The sequence below is a fragment of the Lentinula edodes genome, assembly GCF_021015755.1.
Source record: "Lentinula edodes strain Le(Bin) 0899 ss11 chromosome Unknown C8R40scaffold_63, whole genome shotgun sequence".
In the NCBI taxonomy this organism is placed as follows: domain Eukaryota; kingdom Fungi; phylum Basidiomycota; class Agaricomycetes; order Agaricales; family Omphalotaceae; genus Lentinula; species Lentinula edodes.
Window position 1 is genome coordinate 158,638 of NW_025764369.1, and position 22,539 is coordinate 181,176.

The following is a 22,539-nucleotide window of genomic DNA, read 5'->3' on the forward strand; positions in this document are numbered from 1 at the left end:
ATGTGTCACTGTCGAATTCCACTACGAGCCCTACGAGCGAACAGTTTTCCTGAATCCTAGAGCTGGTCTCCGTTTTTACCAGCGGTCATGACCTGGCGAAGCTTTCCCCGAACATGGTACATGGTGCGCCCTTCGACACGTAATGTACGAACTCAACCAAGTTACAATGGTCCCGTTGGCCACGATCCGGCCACCAAAGTCCCTTCCTTCAAATTGGCGACACCTCGCCAGGTAAAACCGAAACTTGTTGTTCTGCGCCTGGATTGCTCAATCACTACCGTCATAGTTAGTTGAGTATCTGAACCACTACATCGTAGGTCAGGAACATGCTAAGAAGGTTTTGTCGGTCGCGTATGTCTGTTTCGTGGTCATCATATCCGGTAACCAAATTTCAATCTGAATCTCAGGGTTTACAATCACTACAGTCGTGTTTTTGCAAATGAAGCCATGTTGCAACAGCAACGTTCTCAATCTGAGCTGGGACAGACGCCAGACGATTGTGCGTAGATTGTTTCAATTTTCAAGTAAACCGTGATTGATCTGAGCAAGTCTCAGCAAATACAGGGGTTCAATCTGCTAAAATTCGACCTTTACGATATCAACAACCATTATCTTCCCCATTACTTCCCTCGGCCTTCCCTCTATTCGAGAAATCCAATGTACTAGTGATGTATGTTCCAAACCACCTGTATAATCGTTAACTCAACGTCATTCAACAGCGGTCCGACTGGTTCTGGTATAAATATCCAATCTATTTTCAAGTTGTGCACGACTCAGATCATCACAGGGAAGACCCTACTAGCCAAGACTTTAGCTAGGGTGCTAGACGTTCCATTTGCTGTTAGCGACGCAACGTCCTTCACTCAGGTGCATATTTTGCCTCGTCCTTGGCTATTTAACTTTGACAACTTTACAGGCAGGATGTGGGTATCCATTCATCGAAATTTATCTGTACCTTCATTGAAATATTCTGCAAGATGTTGGAGAGGATGTGGAAATGGCCATACAGCGATTGGTATGCCAATTGGTATGCATAGGACAGAGCAAGCACTAACTCAGCTTTTAGCTGCAAGATGCTCAATGGGATCCTTACCGGGCCAGGTCCGTTTCTCTATGTACAGTTACTACCAGGCAGTCTGACTGACAGAACTATAAAGCACGGGCATTGTATATATCGACGAAATCGATAAGATTGCTCGTAAATCTGGATCCGGAATTGAAAGTTCGCGAGACGTTTCGGGAGAAGGTGTTCAACAAGCCTTACTTCGTATGTTGGAAGGCACAATTGTGTCCGTTCAAGCCAAAGGAAGCCAATCCGAACCTCCCTCACTTCCAGGTGGAGAAGGCCACTCTCGAAGTGGACATCGTGCTCCCAATGTTGCTGCCGCTCGTTAGTCCGACTTCACTCTTTTTAAATGTGCGATGCTCGGTTCATGTCGCAAATCTTTAGCCAAACCGGATGTGTATTACATCGACACGTCCAATGTTTTATTCATCGTCAGCGGGGCGTTCGTAGGATTGGATAGTATTATTCGGCAACGCTTGTCTAAGGGAGTACGTCAATCAATCTCAGTTTTCAAGCTATGATGCTCATTTTTAGAGATAGCATTCAGCAATAGGGTTCTCTACCAAGTCGTCGGGTCTTAATCGTAGTCCTTTGTTTTTTACGCCAAACCAAAAGACATCGGATCATGTTCTGGAAAGCGTTGATCCTGCGGGTAAGTGACCTCCTTGTCAAAGCCTTCGACGCACAGATCTCTCACTATTGTTTCGTGTGTGTTAGATTTAGTCAAGTATGGGTGAGTGGGTGCATACCATGCTTATACCTCTCTTGATCAAATATTTCAGATTCATACCGGAGTTTATCTCTCGTCTGCCTTCAATCACAACTCTCGCACCACTCACGATACCCGATTTATTAAAAATATTGACTGGTGTCAAAGGATCTCTCTTATCACAGTATAAAGCATTGTTTCAATACTCCAATGTGGAAATCCGGTTTACTAGTGCCGCTAATGATGAGATATGTAGACAAGCATATGAACGAGGGGGAGGGGCACGAGGGCTGAGAGGAATTATGGTCAGCATTCAGTTTATTCTGACCAAATATTCTTACACCTATCTTTGCTGCAGGAAGCACTACTACTAGAATCTATGTACGAGGTCCCGTAAGTTTTCTGTTCAGATTTCTGTTCCCCATATACTTACATTTTTGCCACAGGGGATCAGTGAGTATGCAATATTGATGATCCATTATATCTCTTGACGAGCTTTCAGGACGTCCAGGGTGTCCTGATCACAGAACGGGTTGTTAGAGGTGAAGCACCTGCGCAATACTGGCGCGAAAACGATGGAAGTCCTACAACATTCTGGGAAGCGTGGGCTTCAGAAGAAACCGCATATGAAAAGCGCAAGTTGTAAGGTACGCGAACTGCCTACGAACACGAACTGTAGTGTGTTCCAGGATTACTGTAGAACATTTACCTGAAATACTGGACTGTTATATTAGAGAATATGCGAGAGGTGGATTTCCATGAGACGAGTTTAATAACGGGAAATACAGGATCCAGAATCCAAATGGTCTACTTCTCTTCTTCCTTCTTTTCGTCTTTGGTTTCGTCTTTCTTTTCTTCTTCATCAACCTTCTCCTTCTCCGCTTCATCCTTCTTCTCTTCGACAAGAGATGCTTCTGCAGGGGCACCACCACTTAGAGCAACATTCGTCTTCTGAGCAGCTTCGAACTCTTTCTTAAATTCATGAGCATCTAAAATTCTGTAAGATGATGAAGATAAGATGAAGAACCAGGCCGACTAACTTTCCGAGTTAGCAAATCGGATAGCAAGCGTCTCCGACGTCGGTGGGGTTTCAGAGTAATCAGCAGCAACCTTCCAAACCCAGGATCGATCGGATCCAATGTTGGGTTGCAGACGCATGTCGGCAGAAACTACGTTAATCGATGGAAATGACAACCTTCTTCGATACAAGAAAAAAAAAGGCACGCACTGGAGTGATTTGCGCAGACCTTCAAAGTTTTGTCGCGTCTCATTACAAGTCGAACCTTCTTTGTCTCTTTGTGCGCTAGAAGACGAACATCTCCAGTACCTCTTTCTTTCCACTCGGACGAAGCAGCGTCGAATCGGAACAATTTAGCACGCCTGATCGTGGAGAGATTTGAGTCGATGGAAGTGATCGGGTAGGAATTAGACATACATCTTGAAGAGAACTTGTTCATCCTCTTCGTGGGTTTTGGTGTCTATCTGCTCGGTAAGCTTGATGACGGGTTCGAAGTGGACATCGGCCTCTTCTTCCTGCTGAAATTAAGTACATTATCAAGATAAAAATGATATGAAGACCGATAGAAGTTGAACCATTTTAAAGAAGAAAGAGACTTACTCTTGGGGCGAGTGGTTCAGTGTTTTCCATGATGAGCGTGAGAGACAGAGCAAAGAGAAAAACGACCTAAAATTGAGATGCGAAAGGATGCGAAGAACTTACTTGGCTCACGCGTCACGTAACGGCAATAGCCGGGTGGCTATGTAGAACCGAATGCATTGCCATTTCAGAATCGAAGTACTTCAAACCTCGATGCCACCTTCCTTTTTACAGAGACTAATTGCAGGCTGGCTGGCGCTATTGCTTGTTTTCCAGTATGCCGCGTATGGGCATATGATAGATGTCCCTGCTGGAAAGAAGGAATGTTTCTTCGAAGATTTACATAAACAAGACAAGGCAAGTTCTACTGTGGTTCGTCACCAGCCTGCTTCTGAACAACTACCAGATGACTGTAACGTATCAAGTGGGGGGAGGAGGTCATCTGGACATTGACTTTTGGGTGAGTGTACATTCCTTAAGGATGTACTGGTATTAACGCCTGAGCACGCGATAGCTGGCAGATCCAGAGGGAAGACTGCTCGGAAAGCAGGTAAAGCAATCGACTGGAACTCTTTCCATTACCGCAGAGAAGAATGGTCGATTTGAGTATTGCTTTTCCAATCAAATGAGTGCTATTGCCGACAAAATCGTCAGGTACGTCCAATCAACGCTATACTTCCAAACATAAGCCAAATGTCGTTCCCCGCAGCTTCAACGTTCACGGTATAATTTATGTTGGTGAAGATGGTGCGAATCTCGTGCAGCGCTCGCATATATATTGTTTACGGAAAACGTAGATGTTGTCGCGCCTATCGAACGCGAAATTCGACTTCTTGCGCACGGCCTCGCGGCTGTGAAAGATGAACAAGAATATATCGTTGTTCGCGAGAAGACACATAGGAATACCGCCGAATCTACTAACGATCGGGTGAAATGGTGGTCTGTCCTACAAGCCGTAGTTCTATTTGCTGTCGTCGGTTGGCAAGTTTATTATCTGAAGGTGACTAGTAACTTCGTTATTCGTAAGTATACTCTCAAACTCTTTAATCTTACAGTCCTTCTTCGAAGTCAAACGTGTCATATGATTATACAAGTTGTTCTCATTGCTCAATGTAGCTTTATTCTCGATGAACCTCCAGTGACTGCAGTTCATCTAGCTTGGTGACCAAGCCCTCTAAGAGAATAATCAAAAAATTTGATTAAAGTTCGCCTGCGGGGCGGAACCTCGATAGAGGGCTTGGAAGATCTGAGTTTAAATTGGCAGGAACTGCGTTATCATTTTTAGAATGTTCTGGACTGCTTATTAATAGCCTTTTTTGGTAACTGACTTTCGGAGATAATCCATTTGAGGAAAAAGGCTACGAGATAATTGATCCTCAGTCAGTGGAATGAGTTGGAATGCAATTTGAACATTGAAATACTTCAGGAATACTTGTAGGAGCTTGTAGGCCAAGAGTACATGCCTGAATATGTAGATACAATGTAGGGTAGGCAAACAGAGAGAAAAAACCTTCACTATCCTTAGTAAGTGATACCTTCTCATCCAATTAATTCTCCAGGATGTTGGTGCTCATAGGCTTTATTATAGTAGAGATTATCAAACAGTGATAGTAACATAGATATAAAATACTGAAGTCATGAGGTATAGAGCTCTGTAGAGTCGGAGACATCTTGCAATTTCTCGCAAATCATGACTTTCAGTAAATGAATAGGTTCGTGGCCAATTCCCCAATTAGAATATCTCCAAAAGTCAATTACCAAAAAAGGCTATTAATCAGCATTCCAGAACGTTCTAAAAATGATAACGCAGTTCCTGCCAATTTAAACTCAGATATTCCGGTCCCTCTATCGAGGTTTCGCCCTCATAGAGGGGCGGTTTCCGGTCTACAGTTCATCATGTCTTCTGCCTTACTAAGGTCGTTGTTTACTTTCCTCCTGATTTCAGACATGGATAAGACCATTTGCGGATTATGAGGCTACGTGAGTTGGCGTGCGGCTAGCATAAGTGTCAGATAAGACAAGGGAACATCAGTGGCGAGGAGCAATCTTGGAATCGCGGTGCACGAGAATATTATCTCTTGCTTGTTTGCTGCAAGCATCTAGGTGCGCAGCAAGCATTCCCTTCACTCATGTTCTTTGCATGTCCGAGAAATTTGGACCCCACCCACCGTCCCTTTTCCCCATGCTTATCAGCTCACGATTGGGGTTGGGGTTGGGGTGTTCGTTGATTATTCCCTCGTTTGACCCGTTCCCCTTGCGTACCAGAGCCAGCGCGCAGTCCACTGGTTTGTTCAGGGCCCGCCTCGTAGAATTGGCTCCAAAGGTAAGTATATGTATGCTGATCAGAATCTATCACAGTATGTATTAGACCAGAAACTGTCCCTCTATGAGGGCAATAGCGAGGTTTTGTCTCCTAGTGGGCTTGGTCTCCAAGCTAAGTATGTATAAGTGAGATCGCCTCTTGTGCATCTGACGAGGTAAAGCGTCCTTGCTTTAACGGCGACACGAATTATCTGCTGCATGATGAATGAGCACGATTCCCATAGCATTGTTTGAATTTTGAGAAGAAATCAAACATACATTTAGTTTCTTGTCCATGTACTTCTATGGTCGTGAAATAAGACCGGGTATATACGATTCAATCGCGAATGATGAGGACGTGCCATACGAAGATTTACATGGAAATAATGTTTAAAATGTCAATGACGAAACAGAATAATGTACAAGGACGGCTGAGAAGGATAGCGTAAATCAACGAAAGTCATGGAGGTCATACATAGAGTAGACAAAAATGGAACGACATCACACATAAATACTCAACTTTATCTCCAAGTCGGCTTCAACCTGGACATGCTGATATCCGCACTGGTGTCTGCTAGCGGTAGATTGGGCAAGGATGGCTTCAATCTGAAGGACGACACACCAGAGTTGCGGGATATCGAAAGTCGCTTTGGCCTTTTCCCCGGGCTTGCAAGAATGATTCTCCTCGGCTTGTTGCTCTCTCCGCCAGGAGGAGATAGTTGCGGGATCAAACTCGACCGTCTTCTTGACTTCTCGCTTCTCACTCCAAGATTAGACCGTCTCCTGCTCTTCATCATCGCCGACCTCGGAGTGGCGGGCATTCGTTTGCTTGGGCTACCGTGGTAAGCTTTCGAGCTACTTTCGTTCATATTAAATTCATTGTCTAGTGAATTCAAACTGCGATCTCCAAGAGGCTGCGATGTACGTCTCGGAGACCCGTTCTGAGTGTTCTCATCATCCTCTGCTAGACTGCCTAATGCAGGTGTCCTAAGCTTGGACCTGAGGAAACTAGGGTCCAAGCGGTTCGGCCGTGGCCGCTTTCCCAATGAGCCATATAAACGGGGCACTGCTGAACTTGAAGACATCGAGTCGCGGCTGGATGCAGGTAGCGACATGGAGAGATTGACGCTGACGTTTTCATCGGTTTTTTCATTGTCATCCTCCCATTCACTTTCTGAACCTCCGCCCAGAGATGAGCTGCGATGAGGGGATGCTTTAAAGCTCGAAGTGGAGGAAGTACTAGACTGGTTATCGACCAAAGGACTGGCCGGTATAACGGTAAGTGCGATTGCCGGGACAGTCTTCAAACCACTGTCATCGAGATCTCCTTGGCCGGTCTCGTCCCTCCAATGTACATTTTTTGAAGTCTTCAGTCCCCGTCGTTCCTTGTCTGACGTCCGCCTGTAAGGTTGTGCTGCCAAACTGGAACGCAGAGACCTTCGAGGAGTTTTATGCCGTCCAGGAGATGATAATGAAAATGATGAGGAAGCCCCATGCGTAGATGATCGTCGCGATCCAGCTTTCGTGGTTGTTTGCATCGCTGCTGGACCTGAGCTAATCCTACGAGTGAACGACATGCCATAACCTCTGAAATTGTCCGAGGAATTGCTATAGTTCTCTGTGGAGTGTCCGATGAGTTTTTGGAAAGCATCGTCGTTCTTCTCTTTCAATTTGAGGAGCATTGCAGAAACATTTTGGGTAGCGCCATGTACATCACCATCATCCCCAGGCGTTTGCAGCAAACGAGAAGACTCTCCAACCATCGCATTGCATCTCCCTAGCATGCCAATGAGGCCAACCATGACCTGCGCAACCTCGTCGACAGCGTTTGCTAACACGTTGCGTTCTTCCTCTGCTTTCAGCTTGTCCATCTCCGCCTTCCTGCACGCTGCGTCGAGCTTTACATTCTCTATACTAACCTCGTCCAACTTGTCAGACCTCCTCTCCGATACGGCGCGCATGGTGGCATCGAACATCGCGTTGGCGTTTGATGAACGGTGGATTCGTGTATTCAGAACGGAGTCTGTGCGAAGTGCTTGTTCTTCTGGACCGGCTAGCGCTTCGAGGAATGAACGCTCTGCTTCTAAATCTGCAGATAGAGGAGAGGGGCTCGATGACTCTAGGATAGATATTTTTGCCAGACGAGAGCGAATGGCTCCGAGCTTTGCTTTAGCGACAGAAAGTCTTCCAGAGCAAGCAGCCCCATCTACTATAGAAGCCTTCGTTTGTTCGACTTTGACCTTCAAATCGTTCTTGGCTCGTTCAACTTCTGCGGATGCCTCTAGCCTCTTTCTCTTCACTACTTCGTTCTCCGTACTATTCTTCCCCGCTAGTTTGGCCTTCAACTCGGCGACTTCCGCGTTAAGTCGGTTGATGGCTTCGACATAGCGCCCGACGTGCCTATCAACGTTGACGACATTTCGTGTGACGACCTTTGTCTTGATTTTCGTAGCTCGTTCGGCGTATATAAGAGTATTGTGTGTATCGTCGAAATGATTGGAAGTGGGAGCCACGCAGACAATCATAACAGTCTTACAGTTTCCTCCAAGGGCAAATTTGAGTAATCGTGTGAGCTTGCTGTTTCGGTAAGGAACGTGTCGGATAGCTCCTCCGCTTTCACAAAGAGCATTGATGCAATTCCCCAAGGCGAGAAGAGATTTGTTGATATTGGCACCTTCAACCATACGCTGGCCCATGTTTGTCGTAGCAGCGGCGCGTTCACTGCCCGCGAGATCGATGATGGAAAGTGTGCCCATGGTCTTCTGTTCGGATAACGAAGCGGTTCGAGGGGACTGCGTGACATGAACCTGCAGAACGGCGTGCGAACGGGAGCTGGTTTCGTTGGCATGAGTAGGGCTCTGTGTTCGCCGCAGATTGCCTTGGAGGACGATCTCTTTGACCTCTTCAGCAGATTTCGGGGAGAGCTCAACAAGACCCGCCACCTTTACAACTTTGTCTTCGCGTATAGTGAGACCACCTCGTGGTTTGGATGTGCTCGGATCAGCGAGAAGGTCGTGAATCTCTTCGTTGTAAATTTCTAGAAAGGTGACAACAACTTCTGCAATGTAGTCATCCTTCCGGTCTTCGATGCGTTGAAAGAGGTCGGCCATAGCCAAGTATATAATCCCAGGGTCAGTGTCTGTGCCGCTGATGGTATGAGTTTTACCACACCCGGTGGCCTAGCAAGGTGATTAGTCTTCTCTATACACTCTGTATGAAGTGCTGCACACACCCCATAAGCAAATACGGTTGCGTTGAAGCCATCCAAGACTCCCTGTAGTAGCGGCTGAGCCGTTGCCGCATATATATCCTGTTGATTAGATTCGTGGTTGAAGACCTTGTCGAACATGAACCGCCTATCCTTGTATCGTTTCGTGCCTGGTGGCATGAAGCCCCGCTCCATAAACGCTTTTGCTTTATCTTTCTCGTCCGGGTCGAACGTCAGGATACGGTCGTCAATAATTTGCACTACATCTCTGAGAGGTGCAGTGTTAGCAACGGATCGATTGGGGGTACCAGTAGAAAGGGCGCCGTCTCCCCTAAAACTGCTATCATAGCATGGATCCGGAAGTCGGACTGCTTCCCAGGTTGTGGGTGGCCGAACTCGCACTGGATTTCATACGTAGTATCAGTTCTCACTGTTCAGCTACAGTCTAGTGAAACGACAGGACTCGCCGGCAACAGTTATCGAGCCAGCGGCTACCATAATCAATAAAGTTCTGCCCCGATTTTCAGTCGCCGAAGTATTCGTGCAATTTGGACGTTATCGTAAACCAAGGATTTGTCGTGAAGTGGTTCAAGTTACAAGTTACAACCTGTTACAACGTGATCAAAGACACGCGTTTGAAAAGCACATGATCGCGCGACTGTGAGGCGCTCAAAATTAGACGCTCGAGTTCATGGACCTCTCCATTACACATCCCGCCGACTTTCATGTACACCTCCGCCAAGGAGCTCTATCTGAGCTCGTTACTCCCCATGTGCGTAAAGGGGGCTTTTGCACGGCGTATGTCATGGTAAAAATTTCATGCACTCCTTCAATCGTACATGATCTCAAAAATTTTAGCCAAACCTCAAACCTCCGATCACAACCACAGATCAAGCCTTGGTCTATAAGGCTACTCTGGAAGCAATCGAGCCCAATGTCCAATTCCTCATGACTCTTTATCTTTCTCCAGAACTTACTCCTGATGAGATCCGCAAAGCAAAGAATGCAGGAATAGTTGGGGTGAAATCCTACCCTCGTGGCGTGACAACTAATTCAGATGGAGGTATCGAATCGTATGAAACCTACTATCCAGTCTTTGAAGTCATGCAAGAGGTGGATCTAGTGTTGAACCTTCACGGGGAGATTCCATCAAATTCTGTTCATGCAAGCTTATTCTCTGTCTTCTTATTTCACCGTTGATGTTATCTTAGAACATCCACATCTTGAACGCAGAACCCTCATTTCTTCCACATCTACATAAGATACACTCGACGTTTCCTCGACTCCGAATTGTCCTCGAACACGCTACCACTCGAGCTGCGATTGAGGCCGTAAAAGCATGTGGGGACACAGTCGCATGTACGATTACCGTGCACCACCTAGAGTTGACGGTAGACGATTGGGCTGGACAATCGTGGAACTTCTGTAAGCCTGTGGCGAAGTATCCCGATGATCGTCAAGCTCTTCGTGACATCGTTAAAGAAGGTTTCTACCGACATGGGCTTTTCCATAAGATCCTTATTCACTGATTGTGCAAATACAGGCCATCCAAGATTCTTCCTAGGGTCAGACTCCGCACCTCATCCCCCGCGCAACAAATCTACCAGTACACCTTCGTGTGGCTGTGCCGCTGGCATTTATACATCCCCGATTTTGCTTCCTCTGACAGCTCACATCTTGGAATCATTTGGGGCTCTCGACAGACTTGAAGGATTTGTTAGCACGTTCGGCCGCGATTTCTATAAGGTACCAGCCAATGCGAGTAAAGTCGTGTTGAAACGAGGAGTCAATGGGGCAACTTTCTTAATCCCCGAGGGAGGCTACACACTGAAGGACGAGAGTGTCGTTCCATTCTGGGCAGGAAAGCAAATCAATTGGACGATATCCAAGTGAAAATATGTTTTCATAACTACTATTGGAAAATCTAAAGCTTGTATACTTGACTTGATGTTGCGCCCAGCTTTGCTAAAACACCACCTACGGGTCCTTGAGAGAAATTTCTACCATAAGGACCCGATATTGTAGCGACCATTCTGTATAAACGGAAGTTGAAGTACCGCGCTGAAAGGTTGGTTGAAAACACGTACGGTTCCGGTCCGCACACTAAAAACAGCGTTTTCCGCACGTCAACTTTAGCCTCGATAGGCCTTGAATAGGGCCATCTTAGCCATTTTGAAGATGTGGTTTGATCCTTCAGACTCGATAAGAGAGCTGCTTCGTTGATACGTCCTACGTTCAATTGCATTTTTTGTTTCTCCTCCGAGTCCAATGTATCCACGAAAACGCGGAATTTGAATCTTTCTGGATTCTCAGATGCAAAGGAAGACAAGCGTTGTAGTATTTTGGAAGGCGGAAGCTCAGACGGAGAGCGTGAGGAGTGAAGGAGGGTGAATCGTGTCCTTGATGAGACTCCACGCGATATTATTTCATGAAAGAGTTGAAAGAATGGAGCTATTCCGGATCCCCCAGAGATCTATACAATATATGAATATAGGAATACTGTAGATTCGATTACCGCACCATTACAACCTCGTCCCATACATTATCGTCCTTCCAAAGCCATGTCTGCAGTGGCGCTCTGATTTCAATCTCATCACCGACTTTCTTGGAGTGCAGCCAACGACCAACTTCGCCATGCTCATATTTCTTGATCCAGAAGCTCATGCGGCCTTCAGCGTCCACTCCTTCCAGAGGGGTATAGGGCCGCTCAACCTGAATGTCATCATCCTTAATGAATACGGACCATATCGAAGGAAAGCGTTGTTCATCTGGACCCGGAAGGAGTTTTGTTGGAACACTCAGGGTTATAAGACGTGCGTAAGGACCACAAGGTTCACTAGAAGAAATTGTGCAGGGTGTGAAATGGGATGGCGATAGCTTTCCGTGCTTGATGGTTGGTGCGCCGCGGGAGGCATCGGGAAAGAAAAGATAGAACGATGTCAAAGCCCCAAAGCTCAGGAGGGAGCCAATAACCAATTGTCTGACGCCTTTACGACTTGAGGTGTTTGGAATGGTGGAATACCATTTTCTGAAATTGGACTGTGATGGACGAAGTCGGATTGATGCTGGTCGCATCATAATAGAGGTGAAGGTCAAAGCTGTACACGTGTTGTATGCAGTATGAAATGCCAATCAGTAAGTTCTTACTCATCTATGTCATATGCACGAGCACAACAGATAACTAATCGGATTAAAGAATTAACGTACCCCTTTGGGGACATACACCTTGCTTGCATTCCTTCTCACATGCCAGTGCTGGACAATGTTGAATTCAGATTGCGTTGTGATATCAAACTCTCATTATCAATGCTTTCTATTCAAGTTCATGGTGCTGATTGACATAAATTCAGCCAGGCTCTATGTCAAGAATCAAAACTCATTGTACTCCTGCTGAAACCAAAACCTGTATCATTGTTCATGAACATGGCCACTTTATTGTTAAACTGACACACATCCAACCTCTTCCACCTTAGGTACCCTACTCTGGTATCAATTTTCAAGTGTGACTGCCGCTGATATGGTTGGATAACTTTTGGTAGGTTCTTTATGCAGGTATACAATTACTATGGATAGGATAGGATAGAATATGAATTATACTGGCGAGGTCCGATTCCCGAACAACCCGTTTACCATATACTGTACAATATTACATAATGTTGTACAATATTGGAACACACATATCTAATACAGGGGGGCGATTATGATCATTCATGTCCTGGTTATTGAGGGGAAAAGCGGAAAAAACCCCTCCCATGGTATCATAAATTACACGGTCTTCCCTGCCTCAATATGCATGCAGTGTGTCACTCCAGCTGATATATTTCAGCCTCATTGACCTGCAAGACACCCCCAGCCCCTTCTAAAAATCCTCCCCAATACCCCGGAGCTTCAATCCTTCCCGCTCACTCGGTGAGTTTTTATAACCAGCACTCCACTCCCGTGTAAATGCATCCCTATCATGATATGACTGGAATGTCATGACCAAGACCCCAAACTGGTAGTCATCTCTCCTCACATCCCTGGGAATGACACTCCTTGGGACAGATTTTGCAATGAGCACAATCTGATCACCCACGCCAGCTGTGGCATATTGCCCTCGAAACTCCCCAATAGCTAACTTCAGCTCCTGCTTATTCCTTGCTGGGGCAGTTGGTGCAAATGCAGGTGGTTGGGCGAGATGTGAAAGTGGCGCCCTGTATCCTTGATCATGCTGATAATTCCTGCAAGTGTGAGAATCAATCTGTCGATAGTCCTTGTGACCACTTCCTCAGTTGTCAATGCTCCATTCATTACCCCTGCTGCCCATATTGTGTACTGACTCTGCACTGTTCCCATGTGGGAGCTTCCCACTATGGCCTTCATACACCATTTCGTCCTCCCCCAACCTCTTCCTCTGTGCCCCGTAACCCATGACTTCTCTCGCCCTTTCCAACATCCTCTCTACCTGTGCCTCCTCTTCTTGCCTCTTTTCTTGTGCCACCCTTTCGATTACCTGCCTCATGTTCCCCAGATTCCTGGATGTTCCCTTGTTTACTTCCTGTACCTATTTAAGTAGTACTGCAATATCCCCAAGCCCCAGCTTGGTATATTTTGAACACACACCCTTTTGCATGGGTCCAGTCCCTGTCCCTTTGTACCTGCTAACTATATGGATTTCTCTTACTCTCTGTTTTCTTATCTCTGTTTCTCTACTTCTATTTTCATCTCTACGGTTGTCTAAACAATCCAATACATGCTTTTACTTCACATCTAAGCAATCCAAGTGAGTCTTCAAGCTCCCCAACGTATATTGTTTTGGTGAGCCAACCTCCCCCAAACCTCCTCAAGCTCAGGGACCTTGATCTAGGTAACGTTGAACTATGTACCGCTTCTCTGTTACTCCCTCCAATGCTTGAGGACATCCACCTCTACCTCCACTTCCCGGGCTTACACTCCATCAGGAGCTCTCACGTTCGGAACTCACTTCAGCTACGATCTATAATGATCCTGTGCTGTCGATCCTATCTACTACAACTCGTACTACGTAACAGTCCGACACTCCCTAGCTCCTAGTAACCTTTAGCCCCCGTTGACGTCCTAGGGACCTCCCAGGACCTCCTAGGAACCTCTTCAAAGGTCAACCCTTTCAATCCAAACTACTCTTATGTCATGCCTTGCCTGATTTTGCTTCATTACCTATCATATTCCTCCTTACTACCTTCCTATATCTCCCCACTGTATACCCAGAGCTCCCCTTGTCCGCTTTTACCATTATGTAATATGCCACATGGCTGTCACATGTATAGTATATAGGCTGGGGACTCCCCTCGGAGCTCCCCAGCGTGTTATTGTCAAATCTTATCTGGAAACTCTTCCAACCTGGCTTGGTCCCTGTTAGTACAGTCTACTTGTACTTGCTAACAGGGCCTGACACGTCTCACCTGTCATACATTTCCTCTTTATCTGTTTCCCTCAACTCTGTTTCTCTTCTCTGTCTCACCTCTCTGAACACCTCTCTCAACTTCCTGAGCCTCTCCTACGACTTACAGTCTATGTCGAGGCTCCACACCCCCAACTACCTCCATCCTCACCAACTACACCTCCTTCCCCCACTCCAGGACCTTTGGCTAGGTCCACCCAAGCTCCGCAACCACCACTGGTCAGGCTCCCTACACCAGTAGCGGCACTTATCCCACCTCCCCTTGTACGGCCTAGGCAGCTGTCCTGCTTGCTTAGGCCCAGTCCAGATAGGACGAGAGCAGGTCTTTTGTGCCAGGCCTCACATCTTAGGTCATTCCTGTTCTCAGTTGCAGTTCCCATAGCTCCCTTTGAGCTCCAGCTTGCTCTTAGCATGCTACAACATAAATCCCTTATACCAAAACCTACCCTAAAATCAATTCTGACCCAGGTCTTACATGGTTGTAGAATGAACTCCCCCGCTTTTTCACTACCAGCCTGGCCCTTTTCCGCTCTTGCCACTCGCTCCTCTAGCTTGCTGAGATCTTGACACAGAGTTGATGTCTTGTCCCAGAACGCATTCCACATCTCCATCTGCCATCCCCCAACAGCAATAGCAGTTTTCTTCAGTTTGCTCACCACCTGGACAACCTTTGAGACAGAACTCATGTCCAAGTCGATACCGTACTCCTTCTCTACATGTGCTTCCATCGTCGCATTCCTTAGTGAGTCCACAATAACCTCTGGCCCCTCCGACATAGGTGAGAGAAGCAGAGATGTTGCTAAGGGTTTGTCCCCTGACTCATCATGGTCATTGCTGCTGACATTGTTGAGACAAGCGTCCTGGCTGCCAGAGAGGCAGTCGATCCACGCATCTGCGGTTTTTGCTTCGCGTCCAATGGGCCCGTCTCCCCTCCCACTTCCAACTTCCGCGCTGTTTTTGCCTTCGCCTTTGGCGCTGCCTGCACCTGTCATGCCTCGACCATTATCCACAGCCCTCTTAATGGTGACGACCAGGACAGCCCCAGTATCAGCCAAACACTCTCACCCCTCAGTACCGATCCACGCCCGTACCTCCCCAGATCCACGCCTGTACCTATCCAAGACAGCTCCTAAACCTCCCCCGACACGCGTCGAAGCCCTCCTACACCTACCCCATTAAGATACTAATCTCGATTACACGCCTCATGGCCCCTGATGTTCCCTTGATCACTTCCTGTACCTATTTAAGTAGCTCTGATACGTCCCGAAGCCCCAGCTTGGTATATTTTGAACACACACCCTTTTGCATAGGTCCAGTCCCTGTCCCTTTGTACCTGCTAACCATACGGATTTCTCTTTACTCTCTGTTTCTCTACCTCTGTTTCTCTCTACTTCTGTCTATTGTCTCTCTGATCATCTATACGATTGAATATACGCTTTCACTTCAAGTCTAAGCCTTCCGAGTGAGTCCCCGAGCTCCCTCGAACATTACTAAAGCTCCCCAACGCCTACCCGCCTTGGTGAGCTACCCTTCCCCAAACCTCCCAGAGCTCCCTAGCTACTTCGTAAGCTTCGGGACCTCGATCTAGGTAACGTCGAAGCTACCCCTCACGTCGGACTATGTATTGCTTCTCCGTTACCACCTCCCACACTCGAGGACGTCCATCCTCAAGCTCAGCCCCCAGGGACCTACCCTTCCTGACATATCCCTTCTCGGGAGCTTACACCCTCAAGACCCAGTTGCATATACGACCTACTCGATCCTATATTGACGTTCTAGCGAGTACAACTCCTACTACGCAATACTGTATGGTCCCGCACTCTTCCTTAACCTCCCTACGCCTTAGGGACCTCCCTGGACCTCCTAGGGACCCCCTCAAGGGTCATCATCTCGTCGTTCCAGACACTACTAGGTCATTCCCGTCCTCGGTCGCGGTTCTCGTAGCTCCCTTCGAGCTCCAGCCTGCTCCTAGCACGCTACAACATAAAACTTCATATACCAAACCTACCCTAAGACCCATTTTGACCCAGGTCTTACATTATACCAAGCTCTCCCGTCACCGAACGGACTCGTCGCGACGAAATGTCGGCGACGTCAACGGAACGACCTTCTAGTTCCAAGACCGAATCAAAGAAACAAAAGAGCGCCTTATCTCGTGGAAACATGACACAAGCTCAAAAATCGAACCAGGCTGCTAGCTCCACTGTCATCATGGTGGCAGCTGGTCAACGCCTGATGTCCATCCCAGAACAGTCGTTCGGGGATGAAACCGCCAGCAACATCCGGACCCCAGAGGGACGTCAACCGGAGGTTCAGGGGCCCCCTCCAGTGGAACCTGGGATGGGACCACCACAACGGAGGTTTACCTCCATGGGTTACGCCCAACCAGCCAGTAGTCCCATGGGAGGTTTTGCATACTCCCCTACCTGGGGAACGAGAGGACCTCCCCCTGGACCGGTACCGCAGCTAGACATGGAGTCAGCTTCGAACGCGGGTGGAAGAGTCAGCGGTCAAGTAGCCGCTATCGAAAGGATACAAGGGGGGAGTACTGACCCTCTCTCAGTACGACAACAGGAGAAACTTCCAGAGAGGAGGGTATCCCCTGCCGTATCCGAACAATCTCGGACGTCATCCCGGAGGTTACCAACGCCTCCAGTACAGTCCCTTAACCTTCCTCTCCCGAGACGAGGAAGTTCGCTCTCCAGTCTCCTGAAAAGCCCAGCTATGAATACGCCCAACTGGGAGCGTACACACGCAATACACCATAGCAGGACCAACTTCCCAGTACAACCCTTGTCCGAAATGACATTGCGTCTGGAAGACGTCATTCGAATTCAGGAGTGTATCCCGGAGGATGTAGCTATGGTCCTAAGGGAGGTATTGGAGTCAATGGGGATCGAAATATTGGGAGACGGTCTCGAATTCTCAGACCTACGAGTACAGTTCCTAACAGTGGGAACTCAACTGGAGATAGACCTCCCAGAGAAGGCCCAGCAGTGGCTGATGACCCCCGCGAACCGATCAGATTTTCTCTGGCTGTACAACGTCCTGTTGGACCCAGAGAGGATGTTGGAACTGTTAGAGGCAGAGGCACGTTACGGGCGATCGTTCCGAAACTCGAGGGGAATACTTCCCCTCCTCCCTCATACCCATGGAAGGGAGAAGGAATTCTGTGGCGAAGCAGGGCTACGTATATTGTACCGAGCCTCTAACTACAGATCAGGAGCCGTACGGTTTGAACCTCCCCCTTCGAGGGTTAACATACCGAACTACCAGGCGATCCAAATACTTCGGAACGCAAACCTAGCGGAAGCAGCAGCTAAAATCGATGAGGAAAGTAACGAGGATGCTAACGCAATCACTGCAAAAAATTGTAGACGCAGGAGATACACCACGGCTCACCTCCTGGCCCCAGTGGAGTCAATGCCTGATCAGGATAGTCCCGTCCGGGTCCGTAACGGGCAGACGGTATACACGTACACGCCCATGAGGCATATGCACCAGCTTCTGGTCAGGAGTGAGGAGTCCGAAGCGATGTTGTGTTCGCAGGAGACCCGACACCGGACGCTACTAGCGGAATCAGACACTCTGATGCTGTCGGAGGAACTTTCTGGATTGAATCTAGAAAGAGCTTTGGAATTCCGTCGCAGACTGGTCGCGGATAATCGGGGAACCTCGTATATGGTTCAATGCGAACTCGAAAGCATAGGGGAGTTCCCTCCGGAGCAATTTGACCAGAAAGGGCAGCTCCATGGATCTGATGGTCGTTTCCTGGCACAGAAACATTCATCGCCCAGGAATATCGAGGTTCCTGAACTCCTTAACCCCGGTAACACGGCCACGAGGAGCCCCCAGTTACACTCTGGGACCTCCCCCACTGTACATGCCTGGGCTCAAAATTCGACTCCTCCCCCCAGAGTTAACCTGCAAACGAAACCTTTAACCCCAGTCTCGACGCAGCGATACCAGTTTGGTGAGGTGAGGATGGATGGCGCACAACATTCATCCCGGATCTCCGGACAAGATCTGACAGCTTGGTTGGCTCCCAACCCTGTACACGTTCCTCCAAGACTGAGCAATCCATCAGTCATTCCGTATCAAGGGTCAGTATCGATGCAATCTCAGGCAGTGGGAACGGAAAGTCAAAGGGGTCCGAACCAACGAAGAACATTGGCAGTTCACGAAGAGGCGGTACCCCCGCAGGGAGCTCCTTTTGGAACTCCCTTTGTAACGGGAGCTCAGATGAACCGACCTGGCATGGCTTTCGAGTCGGCACGCTCTCAGGAATCGGTAGCAATGATCCAACAACAGGCTCGGGTCATTGAGACGCTCCAGGAACAACTCCGTGAGGTAAAGGAAGGATTCACAGCGGGGGAAGTACCGACTGGAGGACCCCTTTCCAAAACAGGAAACACGGCGGGATTATCCGGGCAAGCACCTAGGGTAATGAGAGAATATACGAGGGGGGGTCCTTCTCCTGTAGTTCCCCAGCCAAGGAGCTGGCAAGCTACGGAACCAATATCCTTTAACCGAAACACTCCTACAGGAGCTAAGGATGGAGACCCCCAGGTAGAACAAGCAGGACAGATCCCGGATACTCCGAGTGTGGACCGACGACGTATTCATGAGTGGGGAGCCCGAGTGCAAAGAGCTGAACTAGGGGAGTATGGGAGACCAGAAGGAGGAGCGTACGCGTTGGAAAACGAGGGAGGAGGCAAAGGCGGTATTAACCCCCCTCCTAGAGTACCTCCCCCACATTTTTCTAGTCAATCGAGAGATCGAGAACGACCTCTGAGTCAAGGGGGACAGGGTCAAAGAGAACAGGGAGGAAGGAGCGGGGGAGGGGCACCACCTCCGCCTCCTCCTCCTCCACCACCTTCCGGGGGACCGGGTGATAGTAATTCGGAAGGTTCCAACGAGGGGGAACAGAACCAATCAAGTAGGAATGGTGGAAGGAGAGAGGAGGACAGAGGAGAGCTCCTGACGTACCTCCAACACGCTATGACCCGGACCAACCCTGGTACTACGATCCAAGACAAGGTTGGCACCGTAAGGCAGCTCCTAGACCTCCCAACGAGGGACGAAGTACGTGGGAGAGCAACGAAGAAAAAAATCGGATTACCATTGAGTCGAAGCTCGACGTCGGTAAGATCGAAAGCTTCGCAGGTGACGACCGGTCTGCATGGAAGACGTGGGTCCTCAGTTTGGAAAGGATGTTTGGAGTACGACCTACCATCTATGCTCGGGAAAAGGACAAGTGTGCTTCCGCAGCTAGTCATCTCACTGGTGCAGCACTCTCCCACTTCGACACGTTGAATCGGCAACGACTGAGGGGGGAGTACACTTGTCTCGAAGACTGGACAGAATTCAAACTGTCATAAAGTACGCAGCCCCTATCATTTTCCTTTTCTCACCGTCTCGACGCCTTTACTTGTACGATACATCATCCCATCACTGTCAAACCCCCATCGATTACTGATCCATCGATTACTGATCCACCTGACCCATCTTCTCCTTCTACTGGCTTCCGCCACCTTCCTTGTTCCTAAACTGTACAGTATTACATCGTTGTTTCTCGCAGACCGGATTATGTATATATAGCCAACCCTCCACAGCCTGGTCCCTTATCTTGACCTCTCTGTCATTATCTGGGACCAGGTATGTGCTTACTTATTATTACCTATGACTACGATACTCAATATATCTCTGTCATTATCTGGGACCAGCTTGCCGCCGTTCTGCTTAGTCGCTCCGCCTTGTTGCCTTGTCCAGTTGCTCCGCCTCACCGTTCTGCTTAGTCGCTCCGCTTTCCCGCTCCGTTAGTCACTCCGCCTCTGCCGCTTCGTGACATTAGGTCAAGATCCATTACTGCACTGACAGCCTACCGATAAGGTTGTCCTTGCAGGGTCTATAGACACCACGTCTTCCCCAGTTCCGCCCGACTCTGAAACACCTGTTGCCAGTATAGACTGCTCCGCACTCCCGCACGCACTTGACCCCAGAGACCAAGCTCACGCCCATAACAACGACGATACTTGGCACGATTGCCAGTCTCAACCTTGCCCCAACGCCCTTTCGAACTCAATCCGAGAGCCACTCACTGTGAGCAATATAACCTTCCTGCCGATTCCCCAGCCCCGATTGCCTACTCCCATCATGTCGACTCCTATCCCGCCTGCCCCAAACACCTCTGCGGAGGATCTCATGGCTCAGCTCATCAGACAAGTAGCTAACCTTGCTACAGCTATGGAGGAACGCTCATCCTCTAAGTCAAGCATGAACAAACCCGAGGTTTTCAAGGGTAAAGATGGCGCTGAAGCCCGTCGCTTCATGGCTCAGTTCCAGAATTGGGCGTCAGAACAACCGGATCTCGCCAAAAGCCAAGTAAAACTCATCAAGTCCGCCTTGGGCTTCTTCACAGAAAGTGCCGGAGATTGGGCAACTCCCCATCTGCTACATTTCAATGCGGAAAATCCCCCTTTCGGAGGAAATTGGGAGGCGTTTCTGAAGGAATTTAGCCAACGGTTTGAACCAATGGACCCAGGTATGGAAGCCCGTAGCGAGATCAAAAATCTCAGGCAAAGTAAAGGACAGACAGTTGCGGAATTCGCTCAGAAGTTCAAGGATATCGGAGATCGGACTGAAATGTCTGATATTGACTTGCGGGAACGTTTCTTCACTGCATTACTCCCAGAGATCCGACAACACCTCATCACCGTAAACATTGCCCAAGGAATTGCTCCGACTCTGAAGGAGGCAATCAAACGGGCCATATCGGTGGATGTCTACCTGCACGATCCCACTATGACTGGCCGGAACTCTGGATACCCTCCCACGCATACCGCTCATACTACCCCTGCTGACCCCCATGCTATGGACATTGATGCAACCCACACCAGTAATGGGAATACTAGGGAAGCATTCCTAGCTCGCATGCGAGGACGATGCTTCGGCTGCGGTGCCCAAGGTCATGTCAAGCAAAACTGCCCACACCGAGAAACCACCTGCCGCTACTGTGGACGTCGAGGACATCTGGAAGCAGTCTGCCAAGACAAATTCATGGGACTCGGACGAGACCGAGGCCGACGCCAGCAACCTCGACGCCAACAGATATCCGCTACGGGACCCGCGCCATTCTCCCTATTCCCAAACGAATCCGTCCAAATCGCGTCCTCGACCCCAACATCTGCTCCTGCACCCGTAGCTGCTACTCCGAGCCCCCCTAACCAGGACTTTTCCAATCAGATTGGTCAAATAAGGGAATTACTTGATCGTGCTAACGCTATGTCCTCCTCGTCCTCTGGCTTTCAACAGGGTTTTTAAAGAGGGTACCCGCTTCGGCTGCACCGAGAGTACCCCGTAATCAGTTTGTTATGTTCGCTACTTCCTCGTATGACTCGCACCCATCATGTACAATATCGTCGATCCGGGAATTAAACTCTACTTCCCCACATTTCCGAATTCATGCGAGACTAAGAGGAAGGAATCACAGTATAACAACTGCAGCCATGGTAGACTGTGGAGCTACCGCCCTGTTTTTAAACCAAGATTTTGTCACCCGGAACCATGTAAGATGTGCACCCCTCCATAAACCAATCGACGTTTTTAATATCGATGGAACACCTAACCGAGCTGGACGGATAACCCATTTTGCACGTCTAGCACTCACAGTGGATAATCAAGAGCGATGGATGGACTTTCTGATCACCAACCTAGGAGGTGAAGACATCATCCTTGGACTCCCCTGGCTACGGAAGGTAAATCCGGAGATTGATTGGGAGAAAGGACGACTTTCAGTAAAGCCTCCTCGAGTAACGATAGAAGAAGTCCCAGACGAGGAGATCTTGTACTCTCATCTAGCCGCCACTCACACAGAAACCCCGATCCTCGAACTCCCGGAACTGGAACCTCCCACAGAAAACCCCCACATTGAGGTGCCACTAGAAGCGACCCTTGAACCGAGTGAATCAGCAGCGGTGGAAGAACCACCAATACACCGAATTCGAGCCAATCATAAAACTCGCCGGGCATGGGTAAAAGCAGGAATTCTAGAGGAACAGACGGAGGAAGTCTGGTGCGCCGCAGGATTCACTTACTCCCAGCAGCTAGCAGAGGAAGCCAACCGAGACAAACCCGTTAAAACCTTCGAAGAAATGGTCCCTGAGCAGTATCGTGATTTCAAGAAGGTTTTCTCAGAATCCGCCTCCGAACGATTACCTGCCCACCAACCTTGGGACCA

At 48.6% G+C, this 22,539-nt stretch overlaps 6 protein-coding genes across 6 annotated transcripts; 3 read left to right on the plus strand and 3 right to left on the minus strand.

Annotated features, from left to right (window-relative positions):
- Positions 1–87: 87 nt before the first annotated feature.
- C8R40DRAFT_1177403 (P-loop containing nucleoside triphosphate hydrolase protein) lies at positions 88–2,421 on the plus strand (the record flags this gene model as incomplete). Its single annotated transcript, XM_046232678.1, has 16 exons — positions 88–231; positions 287–351; positions 408–499; positions 556–670; positions 720–867; positions 917–923; positions 978–1,015; positions 1,067–1,101; positions 1,158–1,390; positions 1,451–1,554; positions 1,607–1,718; positions 1,784–1,799; positions 1,849–2,080; positions 2,134–2,168; positions 2,222–2,228; positions 2,278–2,421. The coding sequence occupies 16 exons, from the start codon at positions 88–90 to the stop codon at positions 2,419–2,421; spliced, it is 1,527 nt and encodes a 508-aa protein (XP_046079909.1).
- Positions 2,422–2,430: 9 nt separating this feature from the next.
- C8R40DRAFT_806931 (RanBP1 domain-containing protein) lies at positions 2,431–3,502 on the minus strand. Its single transcript, XM_046236284.1, has 5 exons — positions 3,394–3,502; positions 3,211–3,311; positions 3,004–3,155; positions 2,816–2,944; positions 2,431–2,764 (listed from the first exon to the last, which is right to left on the minus strand). The coding sequence occupies exons 1-5, from the start codon at positions 3,421–3,423 to the stop codon at positions 2,583–2,585; spliced, it is 594 nt and encodes a 197-aa protein (XP_046079910.1). The 5' UTR covers positions 3,424–3,502; the 3' UTR covers positions 2,431–2,582.
- Positions 3,496–4,550, plus strand: C8R40DRAFT_1133469 (supernatant protein factor C-terminal domain-containing protein). Its single transcript, XM_046229272.1, has 6 exons — positions 3,496–3,729; positions 3,779–3,832; positions 3,887–4,026; positions 4,082–4,119; positions 4,170–4,372; positions 4,428–4,550. Exons 1-6 carry the CDS (start codon positions 3,547–3,549, stop codon positions 4,455–4,457), a joined length of 648 nt encoding a protein of 215 aa, XP_046079911.1. The 5' UTR covers positions 3,496–3,546; the 3' UTR covers positions 4,458–4,550.
- Positions 4,551–5,999: 1,449 nt separating this feature from the next.
- C8R40DRAFT_807327 (P-loop containing nucleoside triphosphate hydrolase protein) lies at positions 6,000–9,508 on the minus strand. Its single transcript, XM_046236287.1, has 3 exons — positions 9,349–9,508; positions 8,906–9,282; positions 6,000–8,852 (listed from the first exon to the last, which is right to left on the minus strand). Exons 1-3 carry the CDS (start codon positions 9,377–9,379, stop codon positions 6,195–6,197), a joined length of 3,066 nt encoding a protein of 1,021 aa, XP_046079912.1. The 5' UTR covers positions 9,380–9,508; the 3' UTR covers positions 6,000–6,194.
- Positions 9,509–9,572: 64 nt separating this feature from the next.
- On the plus strand, positions 9,573–10,774 carry C8R40DRAFT_1163860 (Dihydroorotase; the record flags this gene model as incomplete). Its single annotated transcript, XM_046230413.1, has 4 exons — positions 9,573–9,689; positions 9,740–10,039; positions 10,093–10,366; positions 10,425–10,774. 4 exons carry the CDS (start codon positions 9,573–9,575, stop codon positions 10,772–10,774), a joined length of 1,041 nt encoding a protein of 346 aa, XP_046079913.1.
- A 31-nt stretch (positions 10,775–10,805) lies between these two features.
- C8R40DRAFT_1177408 (uncharacterized protein) lies at positions 10,806–11,959 on the minus strand (the record flags this gene model as incomplete). The annotated part of the gene is made up of 3 exons (XM_046232679.1): positions 10,806–10,914; positions 10,969–11,354; positions 11,402–11,959. 3 exons carry the CDS (start codon positions 11,957–11,959, stop codon positions 10,806–10,808), a joined length of 1,053 nt encoding a protein of 350 aa, XP_046079914.1.
- Positions 11,960–22,539: the final 10,580 nt, after the last annotated feature.

Excerpts from the sequence above, each read along its gene's own strand:
- C8R40DRAFT_806931 (XM_046236284.1), bottom strand. The coding sequence starts at position 3,423 with ATGGAAAACACTGAACCACTCGCCCCAAGA. Across the intron at positions 3,312-3,393 it reads CTGAACCACTCGCCCCAAGA|CAGGAAGAAGAGGCCGATGT; the intron begins GTAAGTCTCTTT and ends ACTTAATTTCAG. Across the intron at positions 2,945-3,003 it reads GGTCTGCGCAAATCACTCCA|TTTCTGCCGACATGCGTCTG; the intron begins GTGCGTGCCTTT and ends CGATTAACGTAG.
- C8R40DRAFT_1133469 (XM_046229272.1), top strand. The coding sequence starts at position 3,547 with ATGCATTGCCATTTCAGAATCGAAGTACTTCAAACCTCGATGCCACCT. Across the intron at positions 3,833-3,886 it reads ATCTGGACATTGACTTTTGG|CTGGCAGATCCAGAGGGAAG; the intron begins GTGAGTGTACAT and ends AGCACGCGATAG. Across the intron at positions 4,373-4,427 it reads GGCAAGTTTATTATCTGAAG|TCCTTCTTCGAAGTCAAACG; the intron begins GTGACTAGTAAC and ends TTAATCTTACAG.
- C8R40DRAFT_807327 (XM_046236287.1), bottom strand. The coding sequence starts at position 9,379 with ATGGTAGCCGCTGGCTCGATAACTGTTGCCG. Across the intron at positions 9,283-9,348 it reads TGGCTCGATAACTGTTGCCG|TGCGAGTTCGGCCACCCACA; the intron begins GCGAGTCCTGTC and ends TATGAAATCCAG. Across the intron at positions 8,853-8,905 it reads CAACCGTATTTGCTTATGGG|GCCACCGGGTGTGGTAAAAC; the intron begins GTGTGTGCAGCA and ends TCACCTTGCTAG.